The 23,365-nt window shown below is 46.2% G+C and overlaps 11 protein-coding genes across 11 annotated transcripts; 8 read left to right on the forward strand and 3 right to left on the reverse strand.

The window, feature by feature from the left end:
* Window positions 1-630: 630 nt before the first annotated feature.
* Window positions 631-2,190, forward strand: N7495_006545 (uncharacterized protein; the record flags this gene model as incomplete). The annotated part of the gene is made up of 1 exon (XM_057209196.1): window positions 631-2,190. One exon carries the CDS (start codon window positions 631-633, stop codon window positions 2,188-2,190), a length of 1,560 nt encoding a protein of 519 aa, XP_057062970.1.
* Window positions 2,191-3,448: 1,258 nt separating this feature from the next.
* Window positions 3,449-3,963, forward strand: N7495_006546 (uncharacterized protein; the record flags this gene model as incomplete). The annotated part of the gene is made up of 2 exons (XM_057209197.1): window positions 3,449-3,646; window positions 3,727-3,963. 2 exons carry the CDS (start codon window positions 3,449-3,451, stop codon window positions 3,961-3,963), a joined length of 435 nt encoding a protein of 144 aa, XP_057062971.1.
* A 1,266-nt stretch (window positions 3,964-5,229) lies between these two features.
* On the forward strand, window positions 5,230-5,872 carry N7495_006547 (uncharacterized protein; the record flags this gene model as incomplete). The annotated part of the gene is made up of 2 exons (XM_057209198.1): window positions 5,230-5,556; window positions 5,612-5,872. 2 exons carry the CDS (start codon window positions 5,230-5,232, stop codon window positions 5,870-5,872), a joined length of 588 nt encoding a protein of 195 aa, XP_057062972.1.
* An 845-nt stretch (window positions 5,873-6,717) lies between these two features.
* On the forward strand, window positions 6,718-7,301 carry N7495_006548 (uncharacterized protein; the record flags this gene model as incomplete). The annotated part of the gene is made up of 2 exons (XM_057209199.1): window positions 6,718-6,891; window positions 6,996-7,301. 2 exons carry the CDS (start codon window positions 6,718-6,720, stop codon window positions 7,299-7,301), a joined length of 480 nt encoding a protein of 159 aa, XP_057062973.1.
* Window positions 7,302-8,577: 1,276 nt separating this feature from the next.
* On the forward strand, window positions 8,578-9,104 carry N7495_006549 (uncharacterized protein; the record flags this gene model as incomplete). Its single annotated transcript, XM_057209200.1, has 2 exons — window positions 8,578-8,775; window positions 8,868-9,104. 2 exons carry the CDS (start codon window positions 8,578-8,580, stop codon window positions 9,102-9,104), a joined length of 435 nt encoding a protein of 144 aa, XP_057062974.1.
* Window positions 9,105-9,683: 579 nt separating this feature from the next.
* N7495_006550 (exocyst subunit EXO84) lies at window positions 9,684-11,852 on the reverse strand (the record flags this gene model as incomplete). The annotated part of the gene is made up of 3 exons (XM_057209201.1): window positions 9,684-10,065; window positions 10,122-11,400; window positions 11,465-11,852. 3 exons carry the CDS (start codon window positions 11,850-11,852, stop codon window positions 9,684-9,686), a joined length of 2,049 nt encoding a protein of 682 aa, XP_057062975.1.
* A 613-nt stretch (window positions 11,853-12,465) lies between these two features.
* On the forward strand, window positions 12,466-13,117 carry N7495_006551 (TOM complex receptor protein TOM20; the record flags this gene model as incomplete). Its single annotated transcript, XM_057209202.1, has 3 exons — window positions 12,466-12,523; window positions 12,589-12,834; window positions 12,915-13,117. The coding sequence occupies 3 exons, from the start codon at window positions 12,466-12,468 to the stop codon at window positions 13,115-13,117; spliced, it is 507 nt and encodes a 168-aa protein (XP_057062976.1).
* Window positions 13,118-13,956: 839 nt separating this feature from the next.
* gel2 (1,3-beta-glucanosyltransferase gel2) lies at window positions 13,957-15,652 on the forward strand (the record flags this gene model as incomplete). Its single annotated transcript, XM_057209203.1, has 4 exons — window positions 13,957-13,965; window positions 14,027-14,157; window positions 14,211-14,310; window positions 14,366-15,652. The coding sequence occupies 4 exons, from the start codon at window positions 13,957-13,959 to the stop codon at window positions 15,650-15,652; spliced, it is 1,527 nt and encodes a 508-aa protein (XP_057062977.1).
* A 1,349-nt stretch (window positions 15,653-17,001) lies between these two features.
* On the reverse strand, window positions 17,002-18,276 carry N7495_006553 (uncharacterized protein; the record flags this gene model as incomplete). Its single annotated transcript, XM_057209204.1, has 1 exon — window positions 17,002-18,276. One exon carries the CDS (start codon window positions 18,274-18,276, stop codon window positions 17,002-17,004), a length of 1,275 nt encoding a protein of 424 aa, XP_057062978.1.
* A 98-nt stretch (window positions 18,277-18,374) lies between these two features.
* Window positions 18,375-20,286, reverse strand: N7495_006554 (F-box protein; the record flags this gene model as incomplete). Its single annotated transcript, XM_057209205.1, has 2 exons — window positions 18,375-19,975; window positions 20,031-20,286. The coding sequence occupies 2 exons, from the start codon at window positions 20,284-20,286 to the stop codon at window positions 18,375-18,377; spliced, it is 1,857 nt and encodes a 618-aa protein (XP_057062979.1).
* Window positions 20,287-20,800: 514 nt separating this feature from the next.
* Window positions 20,801-23,196, forward strand: N7495_006555 (MRX complex nuclease subunit; the record flags this gene model as incomplete). Its single annotated transcript, XM_057209206.1, has 2 exons — window positions 20,801-20,816; window positions 20,876-23,196. The coding sequence occupies 2 exons, from the start codon at window positions 20,801-20,803 to the stop codon at window positions 23,194-23,196; spliced, it is 2,337 nt and encodes a 778-aa protein (XP_057062980.1).
* Between the last annotated feature and the right edge of the window lie 169 nt (window positions 23,197-23,365).

The raw sequence follows: 23,365 nt of genomic DNA on the forward strand, positions 1-23,365 counted from the left end.
AACGCTATATGAACAAAAAAAGTAGCTCTCTGTCCGAAATCAAGCACTTTTAATGCTTAATACGCAATCTACATTCCACGTTCATGCATAAAGTCAAGTACCTAGGTAGATTAGGCATAAGCCTGTAAACTGTTTATAAGAAACAATGGCAACTAGGAAATGAATCATGAGGGAAGTGATTATTAACTTCTGAATCTAGAGCTTTCAAGTGTCTGTACGTCGGATGCACGGCCTGATAAATCTCGGATAGAATGCCGAGCCCCTATCCTCGCCGAAGCCCTAAGTAATAATGAACATCGAAATGAAGAATCACATTTCGTTTGACAAGAGGTCGGACCAGCAAGATATCTCATATATTATATCATATATTATGATATATATCCACGTTGTAAATTACAAAGTACTTTCAGAGACAAGAACATTCATGATGTACCGTAGTGTGAATTGTCTGATTCTACCTGGGCAAAGCTTTTAGCTTATCGGAGAAGATCCGCATAGTGGATCAGGTTGATGAGTTTGCGCTAATTTCTGATTACCAGACTTAAAAAAAGAGTGAGAAAAGGATAGAAGATGGAAAAACTTCCAACGCCAAATGGCTTTCCGATTTATTATTCATGACTTCCTGCTACTATGGAGCCGACTATAGAGAGACAAACGAGTCATCCTACAGCGATCAACTTAATTCCCGTTTCTGTACCCGACGAACTCGCTATACCGAATGAAAAAGAATTTGATTCCCAGGACGAAACTTCACCACCCGAGCTGAAATACGAACTTGTCACCTGGAATGGCAATGATGATCCCGAAAATCCCCAGAACTGGCCAGAACATAGCAAGATCCTTCGCTCCTCGGCACCATTATCTATTGTCTTCTGTATAGCGTTTGCATCGTCCATCTTTGGCTCCTCAGCTAGTGTCACGGCTAGCGAGTATGGTGTTTCAGTGGAAATCATGAGCTTAGGTGTTGCACTATTCATTGCCGGATTCGCAGTTGGCCCTTTGCTCTTTGCGCCCATGGCAGAGCTTATGGGGAGCGCAGTTGTACTAGTTGTGTCACTGATAGGCTGCGCAATTTTCCAGATCCCACTCGCCTTGGCTCGAAACGTTGCCACGATTTTGATATGTCGATTTCTGGCAGGCACATTCGGGGCTGGAGGGCTAGCCGTTGGATCAGGCATATTGGCAGATGTATTTGGACCGATAACTCGAGGCGCAGCCGTAGGAGTGGCTGCAACAACTATGAATTTCGGATCCATAGTCGGTCCTATTGCAGGTGCTTTTATAGTTGATCAGATTGGTTGGCGTTGGACAGCATGGGTGACACTGATGTTATTCGGAGCTGTGTCTATCCTGTGCATATTCTTACTGAAGGAATCCTCACACAACCGGATCCTCATGCAGCGCGCAGCCCGTTTACGCCGTGAGACTGGAAATAATAATCTGCGTGCTAGTGCCGAGATGATCTCGCAAGACCCGGTTGTACTTTTCCAGAAATACTTCACAAAGCCTGTGCGTATGTTTTGTCAGGAGCCTATCTTGATCGTGATCACGATCTACTTGACACTTGTGTACGGATCGCTGTATCTCTCGTACCAACTATTCCCCAAGGCATTCGAGAAGAGAGGCTGGAGTACATCTATTGCATCGTTACCTTTCATTGCTGTCGGACTTGGCTTGTTATCTGCATGTGGCATTTTCGCACTTTTCACTATGACCTGGTATAAACGGCGGTGGGTAGCAGCGCATCGATCAATTGGCGAGGAATCAGAGAAGTCTGAGCCAGGGATCGGCATTCAACCTGAAGATAGGCTACCACCTATGATTCTGGGAGCCGTATTACTACCTCCGTCTTTGATCTGGTTCGGTTGGAGCGGTGGCGCACCCTGGATAGTACAGGTCATTCCCTGCTTCTTCATCGGGTTCTCATTACAGATCATTTTCGTATCTGGGATTGTGTACATTGTCGATGTGTACCTGACCAATACCGTGTCGGCGATTAGCATTCATGTTATGGTGCGCAGTCTGGTGAGTGCTACATTTCCAATGTTTGAAGGGCCGATGTATGATACATTGAACATTGATTATTCGGCGACTCTGCTCGCTGGATTGTCGGCTTTGATCATGGTGTCTCCCATCTTGTTGCGAATATACGGACCTCGTATTCGGAGTCTGAGTCGGTTTTCCGGATAAATATGAGCCATATGAAAGATAGAGATAATAAAAAGCCCTAGTCTGCTCCAATGTTGTCCACCTTTCCCATGGGCTAAACTGTTCTTGTCTTTGCCTTCTTCTTAAGTCGAGTCACTAGTACCTTCATTTTACGGTATTAGATCCTCCGAAAGCGATCGTCGCAGGTGACTAAAAACTGATTTTTTTTCTTTTGAATATATTTTCTTCATCCCGAGCTTTTTAGAGGATAAAGGTACCATTTAATGAGATCCGCAAGACTGAACATCACCGCTAGCCCGACGTTTGGTGTAGAATTCCCAAGCTGCTGCTGCATTGCATCTTCAACAGAGATGTTGGTCAATATCAAGGCAGATCAGATTTGGGTAGCTTCTGCCTCTGTAAGTACGGCTCGCTGATATAGAGTGGGTGGGTCGTCGAGGAGAGTTGCTCCTCGTATATTGGATCGGTGTCAGTACCAACTTTGCTAACATCGTAAAAGAAAAACTTTAACCCGATACCATAACTCGCCATATTGCTAGAGTACTGAAAGTCTGAAACAGTTTCGGGAATGACGGGCGAAGAAGTTGTCTTCCACTTTTTGTGTTTCCCGATATTGAGCCTGTATCGATATCTTATACTATCACAAACAAATCTGACGGGTTTGTCAGACCCACTTGAAAAGGTTTACCTTGGAGCTAAGCCTGATATGGTATAATGATGTTATCAAGTTCCACGTGGGATTGTAAATTGTATCTTTTGGCTCTCTTTAAGAACAGCTCATTTTCATTTAACTTTCAAGTATAACTAGGTATTTGAATTTTGGTGCGAGTACTCGATCTTGACATATGCTATACCTAGATAAGTAACCTTATTCATACCATGAAACGAGGCTCTCGGCAACTTTCTAGATATAATATATATATCGAACCTGAAAAGCATGACGTGTGTAGTTTGTACCTTGATAGAATATCTAGATATTACCACTTATATTGCATGTCTTTCTGTCTCTATCTTGCGCAAATATTTGTCTCGAGAACTAGTAGCGTATTTAAATACAAAGTAACGTATCTTCCACTCGCTTTATTTTTTCTCCCTCCATCACCCCGCCTACGTTCTTCTCTACAAATCTTTCTCCCGGGGTCACTTCCTTCTTCATTTACCAGCCCACTGATATTTCTTTTCTACATCTCCACAACCCCTGCTCACATCAATATCCTGATCCACCATGTGATTATTGATAATCCTGATATATCGTACTTTAATAACTAACGGAAACAGCATGGCTCCTCCAACCACTCTCAAGCGCAAGCGTCACTCTCCGAATCTGGGACAGAAATCATCCCTCAGATTAAGCGGTGATAAAGTTGGAAAGTCGAAGGAGTTTCCCGAACGGGTTTTGATCCCCGACGATGCCACCCGCATAGAAAAGCATATCCTATGGCTCTGGTCACTTTTCAAGACATCATCAGACATTCGGGTAAGGTCTTTTAGTTTTGCCATTTTCCAAATTTCACTTATTCTAATTCACACCTTTTTATTATACTGACGAGTCTATAGCCAAGTCATGCTCTGATTGCGAAAAGCCTTGGAATTACTCAGGCAATGTCAAACCATGCTTACACTGATATCAAGATCTTGGTCAATAAACTTCAGCAACGCGCCATGAATGACGTGGATAAGGATGAAAGAAAGGCCGGAGGGAAGGCTAAATATGTTCAGGTAGAGGAGACTACGGAGGTCGAATCGATGGAGGATAAGGAAATAGGAGATGAGGAAATGGAAAACGAAGCTTAAGTCCAAGAGCAAACCGGCATGAAGACTCGAGGAAGTGCATCTATATGAACTCTGAAGAGCACCGCTAGCGTTATCGAATATCATTGTTACAGAACCGGTGGACTATATTAAACTATTCCCTAATTAGAGGTCCCTGGGCAAAAGGAAGTGAGATTCAAAGTGAGAGTGAAAATACAAATGATCCTTGGAGATTTATCGTCAATGAGAATGTTTTATGTTCTCTTCCATAGTTTAAAGTTGATTGAGATAATTTATAATATAAAACGTCTGGAGCCAGTTAGGGAGATCTGACTGGTGGTGACAATGCACTCAACAGAAAGAGAATAGCTCATTTAGGTAGCGAAATCGGTATTCATGAAGGGTTTTCTCCATCTCACTTCGATGCTTCTGTTTTCGCCCTTCCTCATCACACCGAATGGGCGTTTCTTCTCCACAAGCCCTTTCTCACGCCAAAAATCATGTAATTTTCTTCCAGGTATGATATTGGTACCTTACATTCTTTTCTAACAAAGAAAGCATGGCTTTCTTCTTCAGTCTCAAGCGGAAGTGTTCTTCAAAAAGGAGTTTTCCCAACGAGTTTTGATCCCCAACAACACAACCCAGATAAGAAACATCTTTCTTTATTGTCTTCCAGTTATCTTCAGTTTGCCTAACTTCATATTGGATATTCTGGACTCATTTTGATTTAGCCCCTATATGTTTTTGCATTGTCTAAAGCTCAGCCATGATCTAGCTGCAAAGAGTCTAGGAATTATCTAATGAATGTCGTACCATGCCTAAACTGACGTGAAAATACCAATTAAGGAGCGCACCTTGAAAGATATCGAGAACGAAATGGAGAATACTGAAGACGAGATTGGGGAAGAAAATATAAACGATAAGGCCAAACAATACGAAGAAGTTAAAGATAAGACTCTGGATGGGGAGTATTCTTCAAGTGCAGGAAGAAACTGAGATGAAGACTCGAGCCAGCGAAAGTAACCTTAGAAGAGCAGTGGTAGAAAGAATCGCAACAATCTAACAAAATCAACTCTTTTTCATACCTAGAGATGATCTGCACGTGCTAAGGTCTTTGAGATACTATTTAAGAAGTCCTTTTCCTCCATATCACTTTCTTAATTCTCCTTTCATCATCACCCCACCACCCCTCTGTTCTCCACAAATCTCCATCCAATACATTCTCCTCTTCATCCCAATTACCCTCTTTGTAAGTATTAAGTATATCATAATCTTGTTCCTGCTTCACTAACTCAGATAGAAACGACCATGACTCCTCCCATCGCCAAAAGCAAGCGTGCTGCCAAGGGCTCTGGACCTGGTAAGTCCACCAAGGCCAACAAGGTCAAAAAGGAAGTTGAATTGGTTGTGACCACTGGCGAAGCTTGTGAAGCTGGCAATACCGAGTTTGCCCCAGAGACTCCGTCCACCACCCTTAAAAGCAACAAGCGTGGAGCCAAAGGTTCTGGATCTGGCGCCAAAGGTGCCAAGATCGTCAAGGAAGTCGAGCCAATTCTGACTCCCAAGGACGCCACTAACGTCGAGAAGAACCTTCTCTGGCTTTGGGCTTACTACAAGACCTCTTCCGATGCCTCTGTAGGCTTTCTATCTTTCAAGCTACCTTGGTATGGTACTGATCCTATTTGTATAGCCCAGCCACGTCATGATTTCGAAGTGTCTGGATATTACTTCGAGTGTGTCGAAGCATCGCTTCAATGCTGTCAAGCTCAGCATCGAAGGTATCCAGAAACGCGCTGAGGAGAAGATTTTGGAGGAAGTTGGAAATGAGGAGCAGGGACGCGATGAGGTTCAGGAAAAACATGGAAGCCAGGGAGACAAGAGAGGCAAGGGAGGCAAGGATATCGAGTATGAGGCTGACGTGGAGGATTCAGCTCACCAGATTGAGGCTTAGGTGGTTTATCTAATGATCTAGGTAAAGAAGCCAGATGGAGCTTGAGTGAAGAAGCTATTGCGTCTATAGTGACCGATGAACTTCGATATTCAGAGCGATAGTTTTCGCACAATATGGTTAACAGTGCCGATTATTTTCTTATATGAATTATTTTCTACTTCATAGTAGCTTACTGGATGTGAAGAAGTAATCACTCGCATAATTTTTCTGCTCACAAAAATACCTAAGTAAAAAGAATATACCTAGGTAATTATTGCGACAAGATCATTGCATCAAAGAATCTGTGTTCTCTTAGTTTGAAATCATAGTAGTAACGAACAGATCTTTCAAAGATGTTTATGGATCCAGAACCTTGAAAATGTCCTATAACTAGTCATAAATGATTGATAGATAATTCCAAGCTAGTGTAAGATAGACTCGAGTCTCTGGTATATGTATGTATGCTGATGTTCAGGCAGAAATAATGGCGTTTTATACTTCCATTGACACGCACTTGTAGTAATGACACGCCAAGACAAGTTTAGGCAGCGGCCAAAAAGTACTATCACCTGAAGCAATCAGAGGTATTAGTGCGTGGCATTTTAATAAAACGCCGTTCTCCGAAGTTTCACTTCATCTTCTTTTCAGACTCTGAATTCTTCAGCAAAACTTCAACGCTATTCGGAGTGCGTGGCATTTTAATAAAAAGCCGTCTCTTGAAGTATCATTTCTTCATCCTACAACTCCCTCCCTCCTCACCATCCTCTCCTCATTTTGAATTCTTTACTCAAGAATTCAACCAGCGATCGAGTAGTCCTATTGATATTGATTTCTTATTTTATGGGTTCGCTGACCAAAATAGTACCATGGGCATCCCCAAGAACCCTTCGGCCACAGTGGCTGGAGCCAAATCCCGACGTGGTAGATTTCCCAAGGCCAAGCAGGCTATCAACCCCATCTTGACCCCTAAGGATGCATCCATCTTTGAGAAGCACTTCCTCTGGCTCTGGGCTCGTTACCTTCATACCGCTGACTCTCCCGTAGGTTCACTCCTTTTGCCAACTTCTTTTTTCTACCTCGCTTCATATGCGCTATTTTCAATTTACATAGATTTCTTATAATATTAATGCTATTGCTATCATAGGCTACCCACGCCGAAATCGCAGGTACTCTTGGCATTACCGCGGCAATTTCCAAACACCGCCTTGCGAAAACGAAGGAACTCGTTGCTGCTATTCAGAAGCGTGCGCAAATCGAGTTGGGCGAAGATAAGGATACCAAAGAGAAACTCGGTCAAGCTGAGGAATCCGAGACCTCCACTGAGAAAACAATTCAGAAAAAGGAAGTGGTTGACGCTGATCTTCTTGGATCCATTGAAAAGCATGTTGAAAATGACGAGGTCATCGAAGATGCTAAGGTCACCATTAAGCTTGAGAACTTCGAGGATTGAGGAGGTAGCCCAGAATTGAGAAATATGTGAAGCCAGCAAGTCGACGGTGAGGTCCGAATAAATGGGATGCCGGCATCAATCTGGTTCAGATTTGCTGCTTCTTTTTGACTTTTTGACTTTTTTTTCATTTATTTTTGCCTTCTCTGGTCAAAGGACTGAAAGGGTCTCTATCAAAACTTGAGAGCTAACGCGACTTGATATCTATTTATCATACCTTCCAATCAAATATCATTGGATACGTTATAAGTCAAAAGTTTGCCCACAGTCAAAAATAAGCCCCGCCCCAAATATATATAATGACTTCAAACACTGACATCTCTCTAATTATTATAGATATAGCTATATAAATTACATATTTAAATTGTTAAATGACAGAATAATAGAATTTCATTCAATATTTAGTAAAATATCCCCCAGCTCTGCGTACAGCTGCTATTAGCGCGGCATATACCTAGTTAGGCGATCGTCGCCTGTAAAATGGCATCCCAAGCTTCGCAGATACAGGCCTTAAAATATGTCCAATCAGCTATAGTTTGGTCCATTTATACTAATCCAGGGTGTAGCTTTCTTAATTTACACTTTAGAAGATACCAACATGGTTCAATCGGGCTCATATCAGGCGACCGTGCAGGCCATTTTTCAAGACGAATCCTCCAACGTCGAAACCACCTTCCTGCTTCCTTTGATGCATGGATTTTAGCATTATTCTGTTGAAATATATCATCATTCTCACAGTGTGGTATAAGGCCCTTTTCTGGGGCTTTAAAATAAAACAAAATGCGAGTTTACGTGACCAAAACGCGCTAAAACACGGGAAGTGTTGGCAGACTTTTGACCCATTATGTAGGTCTCTGCTTGAGAAACTCCAAGAGGAAGAATCAATTGAACATCTATCTTATTCTTTTTCAAAGTTTCCCTAGACATTATCCCAACACATACAAGGGAGAAGGACCTCGGTAAGTCTCGACCTCGACCTTGAAAATTAGGTATCGGATGAGCCATCCCCATTCACATGGAAAATCTCTATATTTTCTCTTCCGGGTTCTTATTCCTCCACTAGATCTCGTGACTATAACCTCTCATTTTTCGTAAACACCTGTCCTCTACATCTTTACTTGAACCTCAACTTCTTCTCATCAAACCTCCTCCACTACAATTTTATCTTCGCAAACATCCATTACTCTCAATATCCACTTAGCCCCGGCATCTTCTCCATGTAGGCTTGATGCTATTGATATCTTGCCACTTGACCCAACTAACAAAAACAGCTAAGACCATGGCTCCCTCCACACCAAAGATCAATATCAATCCTACCAAAAGCTCTGGATCTGGAATCAAAAAGAAGAGTGCGCGAGCCCCCCGTCCTGTCTTGCCCAATGACGCTCCAGCAATTATGACCCCTAGCGATGCCACCATGATGGAGAAAAATCTCTTCCGGCTCTGGGCATTCTACAAGACAACCTCGAATGTCATTGTAAGTTCATTTAACCTCACTTTGCTCTTCCCGATCTCACATAGTTAATTCAATTTTCCTGGTCTTGACTAACTTAGACACTGATTCTATAGCCCCGCCATGGTGATATTGCCGAGATCCTCGGCATCACTAATCAAACTTCTCGTAATCGTTTTGCCGCTATCAGAGCTTTGATGGGATTGATTCAAATCCGAGCTGAAAAGGAGGCGCCTTCTGCTGAGGAGAAGACCAAGAATGCGGAAGGAGACGAAGCTGAGGCGAGGATGCAATTCAGCAAAAAAAAAAAAAAAAAAAAGTCAAGGATGAAGAAACTAAGGATGAAGGAATGAAGGCAGAAGTCAAGGATGAGTAAATGGAGGACGAAATGAAGGCTGAAATGGAGGACGAGACTTAGATGAAAGACCTCGGGAGCAATTCGGTTTTTACTTTTCACTTTTTGTTTTTTGAATTCTACATGGAGATCAAACTAAAGCGTCATACTACAAGCAGCCTAATCATTATCATTTGTGCTCACTTTTTCACCTGACATTTCTCTGCGGTGTTTCAAGGTTCAAGGGTTGAGTGCAAGACTTGGGGGAGTGAAAGTTGTGCGTTGCAAAACTATTTATCATCAAATAGCCTAGTAAGAAGTGATAGCCAATTATAGCTTCATATACTGTTGATTTGGCAAAGTTAACAGTGCAGTGCCAAATTAACAGCGTAGGGGATATCGGCGTGTGCTAATATAGAGTTGTAGGTCGTCTCAAAAGTAATGAGGGTTTATCACGGCACGTGCTGCTGACAAATAGAGATCGAAAGAAAAAGTTGAACTATTTGTTTAGTTATTTAACTAAATCAAATTCTTCATTCACTTGGAATTGAGTGGACACAAAAGACTCATATTCGTGGGGGGTTATTGTAAATAAAAATTAGATAATACCTGGCGCCGCCGGTTGTGTCAATTCGCCAGGTTGAACAGTCCGGCCTGAAAAGTGCTCACCCTGCTCCTCCAGTCCTCGTGCCACAAGGTCCTTGAAATCAACACCCACCTCAGTCAACATGTCGACATGCTGGTGTACAATGTCAAGACATTTCTCCCAGACAGAAGTGCCACGCTGGACACTACTAAGCTGGCGACTGAGTAGAGCATTGAACCCGTCCAGATGCTCCTTGGCCCATCGTATACAAGAACTGCTCATCACACCTGGGAAGCATGTCTGGTAGATACTAATGGTGTTCTTGATTAGGGAAAAGTAGACGAAAGAAATTTGGAAGATGTAGAGGGGCAGATCACCCTCAAAGACGCAGGCGCTATGAGTTATATTAGCTTGATAAACTAGATATGAGTAGAGGAGGAAAGAACTTACCGGATACGCTTAGCAATAACATCACTTCGAGTCTTGAGATAGGTCTCTCGTGCCTGATCCTCGAATCCCAAACGACTTAGCCAGATGACGTTGGTCTTGGTCTTCATCGGGAACGAGTGTGTATCCACCAGTGCACGGGAGAGCATGCCCCCAAGTCTTGTTGCTCGCCCATCCACTTTGACATTGATTACCTCCTGGGCAATCGCATTTCCCTTGAGACCCTTTGCCAGCTTCCGCAGCCGTTCAACGGTGGAAACTGCTGCCTCAAATCTCTGCAACGCAATATCGATATCCAGCTCATCCACTTGCCCTTCCACCCAGCGGATATTCTGTTGTTTGCCATTGACATCAATACGCACACCAGACTTGTCGCGGGGGATTTCTGCGATGTCAAATGATTCAGACTTTTGCGAATAGGACAGATGCCGTCCGGTAAGATATCCATACGCCTCCATGGGTTTGCTGGCAGCCTCACTCTCGGATCGCAAGTTTCGTCGCAGATCCTCCACAGTCTTACGGAATGTCGCGAGTAGTTCGTTCTTGGTAGATGTATCGCGCTTGTCTTGGCGATATGTGAACGGCTTGGATCCCACACGAATGTTGATTGCATTACCAATGCCCCGGTCCAGGGCCTCTTCGCGCGCCGCACCAGTTCCTAAGTTTGCGGCCAAGTCGATCATGTCAATATCCTGCAGGGGCCAGCACTCTTCCGCGACAAGCTTGGTTGGAACCGGGCCGCGGTGGTTTGGATTGTTCTGGTCAACCCGCTTCCGCTTCTTCGCAGCTACCAGCAGATGATCATTCAACAGGACGATATGAACAGGTCGCTTGGGCTTCCAGGTGGCTGAGTCCAGCTCTGCCCAGTTTCCAGTTTCCAGTACGATGTGACGTCCGGGAACCGCTGGAAGGAACTTTTGAGACCCTTCCACTGTCTTCCACAATGTCTGTAATTGAACATTCCACATACTTTCAAGATTGGCGACAGAGCTTCGATTTGAGCTGCGCTTAGGAAAGTGATCATCAGACGGTGACATGGGGTTCGGAGTATTGCCCACAGAGGTTTGGCCAAGTGCTGTGGTCAAGTCCGCCATGAGAGTTTTAAGTGTCCGCATTTCATCTTTGAGCTTCTCCGCCTCTTTACTGATCTTGATAAATTGTGTTCGGTTCTGGTACACATTTTGTTGCAGGTCGGTTGAGGTCCGGTTTTTGACTTTCCTGAGACTCAGCTGGTATTTCTGGATTTCCTCCTCCGACGCGTTGGCAAGGAGGTTAGCGACGTCTAAAAGGGATACAGGTCAGCAGCTTTTCATAATAAAGCCAGTATAAAAATCTGTGTCGCATACATCTTTCCACTGGCAGGCTAGGATCTCGGAGCGCATTCAGGTCAACGCGCGGGGCGGGCGTTGGACCATCTGCGGGTGATGGCAGCCTTGAAACTCCGGCTGGAGCCAGCCCAGTATATCCCACGGGAACTTGCGGTAGGGACGGAACTGGAGGAGCATTGCCTTCTGCATCTGGAAGCGTATTGAACCTTGTCGAGTATCTTCTTTTCACCAAATCAGAGGTGGCATCATTTTGAGGGGCTCGGTCCCGACCGACGGAGATGGCATCTTGACCGGCATCGGGGGCTCTGGTATTTGGAGGGAGTGGACCAGAAATTGGTTTAGGGGCACTTATTTGAGGACGTTGGCGACGAGATTTACTCCGTAGAGTCAGTCCTCGGCCTTCCATGTTGTATCAGTTGATAACGATGGATGATGAATGGGGGGTTGAAGGGAGTTGGGGAGATCCGCAACGGGTCAAGTGTCTCCATCTGTAAATTTGATATTGCGGTGCCGCAACATTCCATGTTTATATTGAATTTTGATATGGAAAAAAATTGAAATATTTTCTTAGTTTTAGTGACACTCCTACTTTTCAACTATACCGTACTACATTGTGATAGAAATTTATAGAATAATTCGGAGTTTAGGTAGTATCTCCCATTGTATTTGTACTTTGTATTTGTACTTTGTGTTTTATTGTTCAATTGCTCAATGCATTGTCTTTTAAGGCTTCTAGGGCTCCATCAAATGCAATTACTATATACTACCAAAATCCAATCTTAACTACTTCATTAGCGATATAGGACCTAAGTAGTTAATTCTCACTCATTTTGATACCAAGTCCCTGACGTAGCCGGAAGAAAGACTGACTCGGAAGAACATAAATCCCCTTCAAATTTATCAAACAACACCTCGGATTCCGATGGTTCGTCATTTTCCATCCAACCCCATCAGCTTGGTTCTTGTGCCTCTTTCTTTGTGTTGTGCCTTCCCTGCATAAATATCCCCCCTCTCACATTATGCGGACATCTGTTTTGGTAGCCGCCTCGGCTGGCACGATCCTGACCGGACTGCTCGGTAAGAGCATCTTTGTATCTTCCAAGGTCAATATTTACTAATCATTCAATCTCAATTGGTTCCAGCCTATGCAGTTTACTTCGATCACAAGCGACAGACCGACCCTGATTTCCGTAAGTCCTTGAAGCGCAACAACCGCCGCCTTGCCAAGGCTGTGCAGGAAGAGGTCGAGGCCCATGGTGCTATGCAGCGCGAAGGAATTAAGGCCGCTGTGCAACGCGCCAAGGAGGAGGGATTCCCCACCGACCTGGAAGAGAAGGAGTCTTACTTCATGAGCCAGGTCGCGAAGGGTGAGGGACTTTGCACTGAGGGTATGTGATGCGACGTGATTCTCAGTCCCAAGGGGGCACGCGACAATCAATTATTGATGCTGACGGGTATTTTGATATAGGCACAGAACAGGTTGAGGCCGCTCTGGCTTTCTACAAGGCGCTGAAGGTGTATCCCCAGCCCAAGGACCTGATCTCGATCTACGACAAGACTGTCCCCAAGGAAGTACTCGAGATCTTGGCCGAGATGGTCGCCATGGACACCACTCTCAACCTGGGTACTTTCACTGGAGAAAGCGGCTTGGACAACCACGGAGTCGAGTAAATCGACTAGATGGAAGATGTCTTGACCTCACGAATCTGTTGGGTGGCTTTCCTTGGTTCGCCTTGGCTGTATTAATTATCCTCTTCTTTTCCCTCCTGTTCCTTTTCGACTGCCCTCTGCAAACCATTCAAGTCCCCTCTCCACTCCAATATCCCGTTTCCTCCCTGTATATGTACTGATTGGATCTTGGTCGAGAGTAGCGGACGCGGCCTTATCTCTCGGTGCCATGACTTTTGTTTTCTTCCTATGACCACCCTCATCTGCTTGACTCTTGCATTTTCACTGGGGAGCAAAGGGAAGAGGGATTTTTATACAATGTATTTTAGAGCGAACTGAATTAGAAGCCCTAAAGACGACTATTTGACTGCAAAGAACGAAGGACCCAGGTGGAGACAAAACCAGTAATAGTTAGGAACTGTAAGATACCTCGGTATTCCAGGCAACCTCATAGGTGAGACAGGTACCCGCCAAGTACCAATTTGACCCATTTATGTTCCCCCGTTTTACCCTGAAACTAACTAATGAATCTCCACTGGGGGTTCCTTGGGTGCTTTGGCCCTAATATTTTTCTCCACTACAAGTGATTGGCCGTTGATCTTGCTTTTTTCATTAAGACAATCTCACTCTGCCTGACCTCCTTTTCCCCTTCCAATTATACATAACAAGGGACCGTTGCCCGAGTTATTTGCGCCTGCCTTTCGCCGCTTCAACCATCTACACTCGCTCTTTCCGCCGTTTGGCGCAGTCATTCTTTCAAATTAACATTCAATCGCTCTTCAGTTTCTCCAACCTCTCGTACTTTTACTCTCACATTTTTATATGCACATCTATTACTCACAATGATCGCGGTATGCTTGACCCTCAGATTACCCGTGATATTCGCCAACTGACAAGAATGATGCGATATAGTTTTATAAAAGTCTGTTGACGGCCATTTGTGCCCTCGCCGGTACTGCCGCGGCTGTCACCCCACTTATTGTCAGTGGAAAGGATTTCGTCAATTCTGAAACCAATGAGCGTTTCCAGATCATCGGTGTTGAGTAAGAAATCCACATCCCGAAGTATATCTGCCATTCCCTAAGTGTATCACTAGCTACCAGCCTGGTGGTGAGTCGGGCTTTTCCAGTACTAAGGACCCTCTGAGTCAGAAGGCTGCCTGCTTGCGCGATGCTGCCCTCATGCAGCGCCTGGGTGTAAGTATAGCCTCGTTTAATTCACCCGATCCAGCAGTCCACTGATCTCCACCAGATCAACACTATCCGTGTCTACAACTTGGAGCCCAGTCTCGATCACAGCGAGTGTGCCTCTATCTTCAACGCTGCTGGTATCTACCTGATCCTCGATGTTAACAGCCCCTTCTCAACCGGCTCTCTTAACCGTGTCGAACCTTGGACCACCTATACCGCTGGATATTACAAGCAGGTGTTCGGTGTCATTGAGGCTTTCAAGAACTTCCCCAATGTTCTAGGCTTCTTCGCCGGAAACGAGGTTATCAACGAAGATGCCACCTGGACTGCGCCCAGGTATGTCCGCGCTGTCGTTCGTGATATGAAGCAGTATATCGCCAAGAATGTCGATCGTGCAATTCCTGTTGGATATAGTGCCGCGGATGTTCGTTCCGTCCTGGCAGACACTACCGCCTATTTCGAGTGCAGTCTTTCAAACTCGACAGAATCTCAGGCTGACTTCTTTGGTCTGAACTCTTATTCGTGGTGTGGAGCTGCTTCATACACCTCCAGCGGCTACAATGTCCTGACCGAGGACTTCTCCAATGCCACTCTCCCCGTCTTCTTCTCGGAGTACGGCTGCAACGCTGTCACACCCCGTGAGTTCTCTGAGGTGCAATCCCTGTACGGCGAGGATATGACCCAGGCCTTCTCTGGTGGTCTCGTTTATGAGTGGACCCAGGAGTCCAACAATTACGGTCTTGTTGCCATCAACGACTCAGACACTGTCACCACCCTGATTGATTATACCAACTTGCAGAAGCAGTTTGCTAAGTTGGATATGACCCGCATTGAGTCCAGCAACAGAACCCAGACCAGCGCCAAAGCCCCCGCTTGTGCTGCCGATATCATCACCAGTGGAAAATTCTACAACGCCTGGGATCTGCCCGATGCCCCCTCTAAGGTCTCAGATTACATCTCGAGTGGTCTGCCCAGTGCTTCCACTGGCTCCCTTGTATCCGTCACAGCGACCACCATCCCCGAGACCGTTTACGACTACACCGGCGCCAAGGTTACTGGTGTCCAGTTCAGCGTTGTGAAAGACGGCACTGCCAATAGCCCCGCTAGTATCACTGGTGTTGCTTCTGGCACTAGCACCGCCACCGCTGGCTCTACCGGCACTGGAACTGGAACTGGAACTGGAACTGGAACTGGCACTGAAACTGGCACTGGAACCGGCACTGAAACCACCGGTACTAGTACTGCCTCCACGAGCACGTCGACCCCCAATGCCGCTAATGTCAATGGTGCTTCCCTTGCCTTGGGTGGCTTGAGCGGCGTCTTCATGCTCCTTGCATCCTTGCTTTAAATCCCCATGCACCCTACACCAGTTTCGGAAACTTCTTTATGGAGACTTTCTTTTCTTGTCAATGATTACCTTGGTATCTTACTTTTTTCTTCTCTGCACATTGTCTGTTGTGTCTGTGTGGCCGATGCATAGCTTTGATCATTACAAATCATAGCTTCATATACTTAGTTTCACAGCAATGGAGCCCCGGGGGCCATTTTATTTTCAACCTGCTTTTCAAGTACACATGGGCAGTGCCTTCAATAATTGCAGGAATTGTTCTATTTAGTGGGCCGATTTCCCACTAGCAGCGAATACTTCAAACAGATGTGTGTAGCCATAGATGCTGTCCATTCGCCGATGAAGCCCTGGAGAGCAGACTGAACCCATAGTTTCCAGTCAGGATACAACAGCGAGGCTCCATCACACCCGAAGTATGCACTCGGTAACATTCTTGGTTTACATCTCGGGCAACGGCTTCGGTTGTGAGGAAATCCTCTCAAACCCACTGGGTCAGTGACTGGCTGGCTCGTATATAGGATTTCTATTTACTCTTAAGGCCATTTTGTGTATCTATAAAGCACAACCAAGCTCTATATTCTCGATGACGCATTCACAACCTTGGAGCCTTCAGTCCTGAAGAGGATGCATTGAAGGTTGACTGGAATTCAGTTCGCCGGCAATGATGAAGAAAAAGAGGAAGTACAAAGAAACGTTGTCGGTGTAGATAGGCTAGGTGAGACGGATCTTGCCATTTATAGCTACCTAGTAGGTATCATGGTTAATTCAGTTTTACATGCAATCAATCAGGGAGTGCACAAAATACAATATCAAGACAAAAGAAAAGGAAGTACCGGAGTGACTATTCTTAGCGGAAAAGTGTTTAGCCGGGCTATCCGTCATGGAATGAATGAATTATCTCATAACGAGTTCTCATGGCTCAAAGTGAAAACATCCCCATGCACGAGGTTGGGAGTCCATGTGGATAATCGTTTTTTGCCGGGACCGCAGGCTCAAACACTATGAAGTGCATCGTTTGTTCTTATTTTTATTTTTGGAATTTAGCTAGTTATTTCGTACATTTTTACACGTATTCAATTAGGGGAGTTTATATCTAGCCTAGATGATATCCAAGCTTGAGATTAAGAGTTGAAATTTCTGCTGAGACCTCCAGCTTCTAGTTGAGACCATGGATTCGATATTAAAAGAAAATAATTCAAATATCATAAATACAAAACCAAAATGAAAGTGAAAAGTACAAAAAAGGTAAAAAAAGGTCTTCGATGAGATAGCTCCCACCGGAATTCAAAATCTCAAAAATGTCAAAAGATCAAGGATTCTAATACTATTTGAGATCATTAAAATTCCACTTAGGCAGCTCTAGCCTTTCCTTTGCCCTTTCCGGAAGACTGAGAAGTCGACAATGAAGCCTGGGCAAGGACTGGAAATTCTTCCCATTCTTGCTGCTCGCGGCTTTGATCCTCGGCTAGACTAAGCTGAATTGCAAATTCGAGATCATCCATTTCCTTTTGCTGGCTGCTCTCGGCATCGGCCGAGTCGGGTGACAGTGGTGGTCGCTTCGCACCCTTTGCATATTTGATAGGGATGGAAGGTGTCTGTTCCAGAGGTGGCGAGCTAGATTTTTCGTCCAGCAGGCTCAGGCGAATGGCTTCAGCAAGATCATCATCTACTTCGTCATTCACGGAACCTTGATACGGGGAAGAAGAGGACGACACCTCGCCAAACCCACTGAAGCTGGGCCCAATCGTATCACTGGCAGAAGTGCTGACAGAGCTGGCAATCGGTATTTGCTCACCTCGCTTTGTGACGTCGCCATTATAGGCTTCTTCACTGAGGAGTTGGGCATAAGCCAAAAGCTGATCATCGTCAATGTCGGGTCCAAGAAGATCAATACCGAAACGCGTGCTCAAGTGCGCTCGTTTCTGTGTATCTTCAATCTGCTGTCTGACAATTTCGACACGTTCGTCTTCAATGAAGTCGTGGATAGCTCCACGCCCACTGTTAGAGAAACGCTGACCTGCATCGGCTTGGTTACTACCACGGATAGCCCGACGCCATTGGCGTTTACTCGTCTTGTATTGGTCGGCAGAAGTTGAGCTGTACGACCAGAAACGAAGGTGGGTGCCAAGAGAGACCATGCCGCGGAGACTCGTTGAGTCTGGATCGAGGCAGATGGCGCTCGCGGCATAATAGTTGTTACCCACACCAGTTATAGAAGCTTCTGCCTGCACCAGCCGACGACGAGCTCTGGTTGAGAATCGAGAGTTGATGGTGCGAATTGGGCGTGTAGAGGAAGCTAATGGATCCCAGGCCTGTACGAGTCCATCATTACCGCCATGCACCAGATAGAGCGATGTCAACGCCACGCAAGAAACCTGGGGTGACTCGGTCTGGATAATTCGCAAAGGCGAGATGGAATTGATGATTTCCACATTTCTTGAGGCAAGTGCGCGAATGTCCCACACAAAGACCTTACCCGTGGCAGTCCCCACAGCCAAGAATCGTGCACGCTGCCCCGGAACATCAAGTTTCGACCGCGGATATTCCATGTGCGGAATCATTGGCGAGGATGTGGCAGAGGAAAACGAAGAACTTGATATTGCCAGGAGTGGGTCTTCCGGCATTGTGAGTGTAGCGAGTGTGGAATTATCCAAAGCACTAGTAGTAACTTCCACCAATTTGTGGTCACCGAAAAGGAAGTCTGAGATACGCCATTCGCTGTTCACTGGACTAAGCGGGGGTTGCCACCAGATGCTGATGTAGGGATATTCACTGGACCACCGAAAATGGAAGTTTGCTTTGCCCCTTCACCCATGGTTGATGGTGCTAAGCCAGATTTCGATAGAGCATGAACATATCGTCGAACAGAAGCCTCTTCGGTTTCACCGTCACCGCGAGCAATGACAATAATAGATTCACCAGACCCGAGGCCATCGTCACCGGCAAAATCAACGTGGAGATCGCGTCGCATGTTCCAACTCTTGCAGACCTTACGGAAATGCTTCGGTTTGAAAGACATGAACTTTTCAATTTCCTTCGTTTCTGCGGTTAATTGCCTAACGTCAAGACCCATTGAATCTGGTGATGAACGAGGACTGTAACTGCCATCAACCAGCTCCTGATTAAACGGATCGGGGTAAGCCACACGTCGACTCAGTTCGTTGAGCTCCCAGCGCACACTTCGACCGGTTTTCCACGCCAATTCATCCATTTGCTCGGCATTTAACTTGGCCGTGGGTGAGATCTCGGGCTGGCGCGGAAGATCCGTCAGATAGAATATTTCGCCCAGCGCATTCAGGGCGACAGCCCATATTCTTCGCTGTGCACGTCGCTTAGGGTTGTAGTTATCATCCACAGAAATGCCAATAATAGGTACACCAGGACAAAGAACCCATTTCGCAGTCAACTGGCCTCGCTCATAGCGTTTCTCATAAGTCGGATGTGGGCCAATCGCATAAGCCGAGAGGACACCTGAAGATGAACCAGACATCATAGCAATAAGCCCTCCAGTAGTCTTGAGAATAGATGGTGATTTCGCAATCCAGACTGAGCAGATGACCTGTGTAATCATATTGACTGCAGGAACACCAAGGTGGGGGAGTGAGCCCAGATCCGATATCCCAAGGAAACGGCCTCGTTGCTCCGTACTCGATATAAAGTAGGTTCGACCCGACGGGCATCCCTCGCCGTAGATCATACCGAAAGGTTGGCTGACATCCATGGAATTGGGTACCCCGACGATCTCACCGGGGCCGAGTCCATACTGCGAATCTCCTGGGAACTGATCTGCAAAGTGACGAAATATCTGATAATCAGACAATCCCCAGGTGCCTACTTTGACAGTCGACGGATCACTAGCAGAAGCGACACCTTGCTCGGATGCAGCGTGGATGAAGTTCGAAACAGAGCCGTTGAATGACCCGTGGATATGGCTTACTGGGAAGAGCAGCTGCGATGTGTAAGTTGTCACGGCACTGCCGTTGCGAACACTTGTCGAGCGCACAGTACCACTCTTCTTGGAAGGCTGAAATTGCGCTGGCTTTCCTCGAGATAGGGAGCGCATCAATCGAGTACGAATGATGTACTCGCTTCTCCAGGATGCCAGCGCAGTGAGTCTCGTGAAGAATCGCCTATCAGACGCCACATCCGCTTCATCTCTAGCGTAACGTCCATCTTCTAACACCTGAGGACCGGGGAAGAATCGTGAAAATGCGATTCTCCACGCATGAGGAGTGGTGACCAATGCATGAAACCGGCGAGACACTAAGGTAATAGCCGAAAGGGAATCAGGGGGAAGATGGGATAAAATGTGGGTTAAGACCTCTGAATCACGATATTAATGTCATATACTGGACTGGGAGGGCTCGACATCACAAACCATTTGGTAAAGACTCAATGGGCAACTTGAATGGCGCCGGGTAGTAGGGCGGGGTTGGTCTAGATGCGCTCATAGATGCATTCATTTCGGGTACCGGCAAGTCCACGCCGACCAAGTCTCTGACCTCATCACGCTGAGGAGGGACAGAGACTGGCCGATCTTCGAAATCATATCCATGTTGGCGAGAACTGACGTTGGCTCGGTTTAAGTCAACGGCAGGTGTACGTTGAGATACGGGAGTAGGCTCTGGCTGCATAAAAAGGTCGGGAAAGAGATGCGAGGTTGAAATTGACTGTTCCAGCACGAAAACCTGGACCAGTCAAACTAGGAGTGTAAGTTGGAGGGCGTGAGGGTGGTAGGTGAGGCGTTTGAGGAGGAACAGGAAAGCGAAATGAAAGCGGAGGCGAAAAGCGGGCGACTCATTGACTCAGAGCGGCTGAAACTAGCATTCTTATGTCTACCCGGATTTGGGAAAACTTCAATAGTATGTATTACATTGGGGCTTTTAACGAGTATCATGTATGAGTCAGAATGACCACTCACGCTTGATATTGCTTTGAATCTGATATTTCCGTATATTTCCGTCTCTATTCAGTCCGCGTTGAAAGTGGTCATATTATATTATGCGAACACTTGACGCGCTCTGGATCACGTGACTACGCGAGGCTCCAGCGCGTAGTTTAACTTCACCTAATCACTTTGAGTCAACCAAAGGCGACAGCCTCTGGCTTCTTCGTTTTTGAAATTTCGAGTGTGATTTGCTAGTGATTATGCCGAGCATCAATGGTAAGCTCTCTTCAAATACTCCCTAATCTTCTCTTTTTGAGTCTAATCCATTCTTGCAGAAGCGGAAACTATCCGCATTCTTGTCTCGACTGACAACCATGTCGGCTACAACGAGCGAGATCCCATCCGGGGTGATGATAGCTGGAAGACCTTCCATGAGGTCATGTGCTTAGCCAAGGAGCAAGACGTCGACATGGTCTTATTAGCAGGAGACCTGTTCCATGAGAACAAGCCCTCGCGTAAATCGATGTATCAAGTGATGCGATCGATTCGCATGAACTGCTTCGGAGACAAGCCATGCGAGATGGAATTACTTAGTGATGCCAGCGAAAATTTCCAGGGTGCCTTCAACCATGTCAACTATGAGGACCTAGACATGAATATTGCCATTCCGATCTTCTCTATTCATGGCAACCATGATGATCCTTCTGGCGAGGGCCATCTCGCAGCACTGGATCTACTACAGGTATCTGGCCTGCTCAATTACTATGGAAGAACTCCTGAATCGGATAATATCGAGATCAAACCCGTTTTGCTCCAAAAGGGTCGTACCAAGCTTGCACTGTATGGAATGAGCAATGTCCGCGATGAGCGTCTCTTCCGCACCTTCCGTGATGGAAAGGTCAAGTTCTTCCAGCCATCCATCCAGAAAGATGACTGGTTTAATTTGATGTCAGTGCATCAAAACCACCATGCCTATACCGAATCGGGGTACCTTCCCGAGAACTTCTTGCCAGGTTTTATGGATATGATTGTCTGGGGCCATGAACACGAGTGTCTGATTAACCCCAGACTTAATCCGGAAATGGGGTTCCATGTCATGCAGCCGGGATCATCGGTCGCGACATCCCTCTGCCCGGGAGAGGCCGTGCCGAAAGACGTCGCGATACTAAGCATTACAGGTCGAGAGTTCAAGTCTGAGCCCATCCGTTTAAAAACGGTTCGCCCTTTTGTGATGCGGGAAATCGTATTGTCTCAGGAAAAGGGTGCCCAAAAGCTACTACGGAACGACAATAATCGATCAGAGGTGACACGTTTCCTTATGACAATAGTGGAGGCATTGATTGAGGAAGCCAAAGCAGAATGGCTGGAGTCACAAGATAAATCTGGTGATCAAGAAGATCTACCTGAGATGCCTCTGCCACTCATCCGACTTCGAGTTGAAATTTCTACACCCGACGGTGGGAGTTACGAATGCGAAAATCCACAACGGTTCTCAAACCGCTTTGTAGGTAGAGTGGCAAACGTGAATGACGTGGTACAATTCCATCGGAAGAAGAAGTCTGCAACCAGAAGCAAAGATACAGACAATGAAGAGGCACATGTCTCGCATCTGGTTGGTTTGGACACCGTGAAAGTGGAGCAGCTAGTCAAGGAGTTCCTTGCATCACAGTCGCTGAGTATTCTTCCCCAAAATACTTTTGGCGATGCGGTTGCGCAGTTTATTGACAAGGATGATAAACATGCCATGGAAATGTTTGTCAATGAGTCTCTTGACAACCAGATCAAACACCTCATGACTTTGGATCGAGATGAAGACGAAATGGACGACGAGGAGATGGCTAAAAGCTCCTTGGCCCAAGCTATGGAGAAATACCGCTATCAGATGGAAGAAATGTTCGCTAAGGGAGTCAAAAAGCGCAGTCGAGGGAAGAAGCGATACAAGCCCAAGCCAGATGGCTGGGACTCTGATTTTGATGGCGCGTGGGAGGATCAACCAGGCGCACTTCTTCATTCAGACACCGAAAATGGAGATCCCGCCGAAGAATCTGAAGATGGCCCAGCCCCAGTCGCAAGTCGCGGTCGTGCTTCAGCGAAACCCTCGGTTCGTGGTCGAGGCAGAGGTCGTGGAGGTCGGGGTGCAGCTGCTACCAGTACTCGAACTACAGCCCCGAAAGCCGCTACCACATCCATCAAAGGGCGCAAGAAGAAGCCTCCCTCCGATGTTGAATCAGTCGCTGAGGATGACGTTATTATGCTGGATGACGACGACGACGACGACGATGTAGCAGCCACTATCATCTCTGATGATGATGACGATGATGATGACGATGATGATGACTCCCAGGCTTTATTTGTCAAGCAGCCCCGCTCTACTGCTGCGTCTAGGGGGCGCAAAGCCACTACAGCTGCAACTACCACGCGAAGCCGCGGAGGACGCGCAGCGGCATCACCTGCACCATCTTCGGCTACGATCACAGCCCCGACCACCCGCCGAACAAATGCTCGTGCCGTCAAGCCGACTCAAACCACACTGAGCTTTGTTGGATCTCAGGCCAGCCGTCCCAGTAGATCAACTCGCAGCATTAGTCCTCCTAGCGATGATGATGACGACGATGCCTTTGAGCCGATGACATCGAGTTCCAGGCGCAGACGCTAATCTTTAACAGCATAACAACACATGACTTTCTGTTCACATTTCAGCTGTTTTATTAGCGGTGGTTAAATTATTAGGCACTAGTGAGATCCGCCTGGACTCAACGATACGATCCTTTATGATTGCATAGATAAAATGAACCCAAAATGAGTCTATTTTCCTTACGACTCTT

Source organism: Penicillium taxi (assembly GCF_028828555.1).
Source record: "Penicillium taxi strain IBT 34144 chromosome Unknown utg000004l_segment0_segment0, whole genome shotgun sequence".
Taxonomy (NCBI): Eukaryota; Fungi; Ascomycota; class Eurotiomycetes; order Eurotiales; family Aspergillaceae; genus Penicillium; species Penicillium taxi.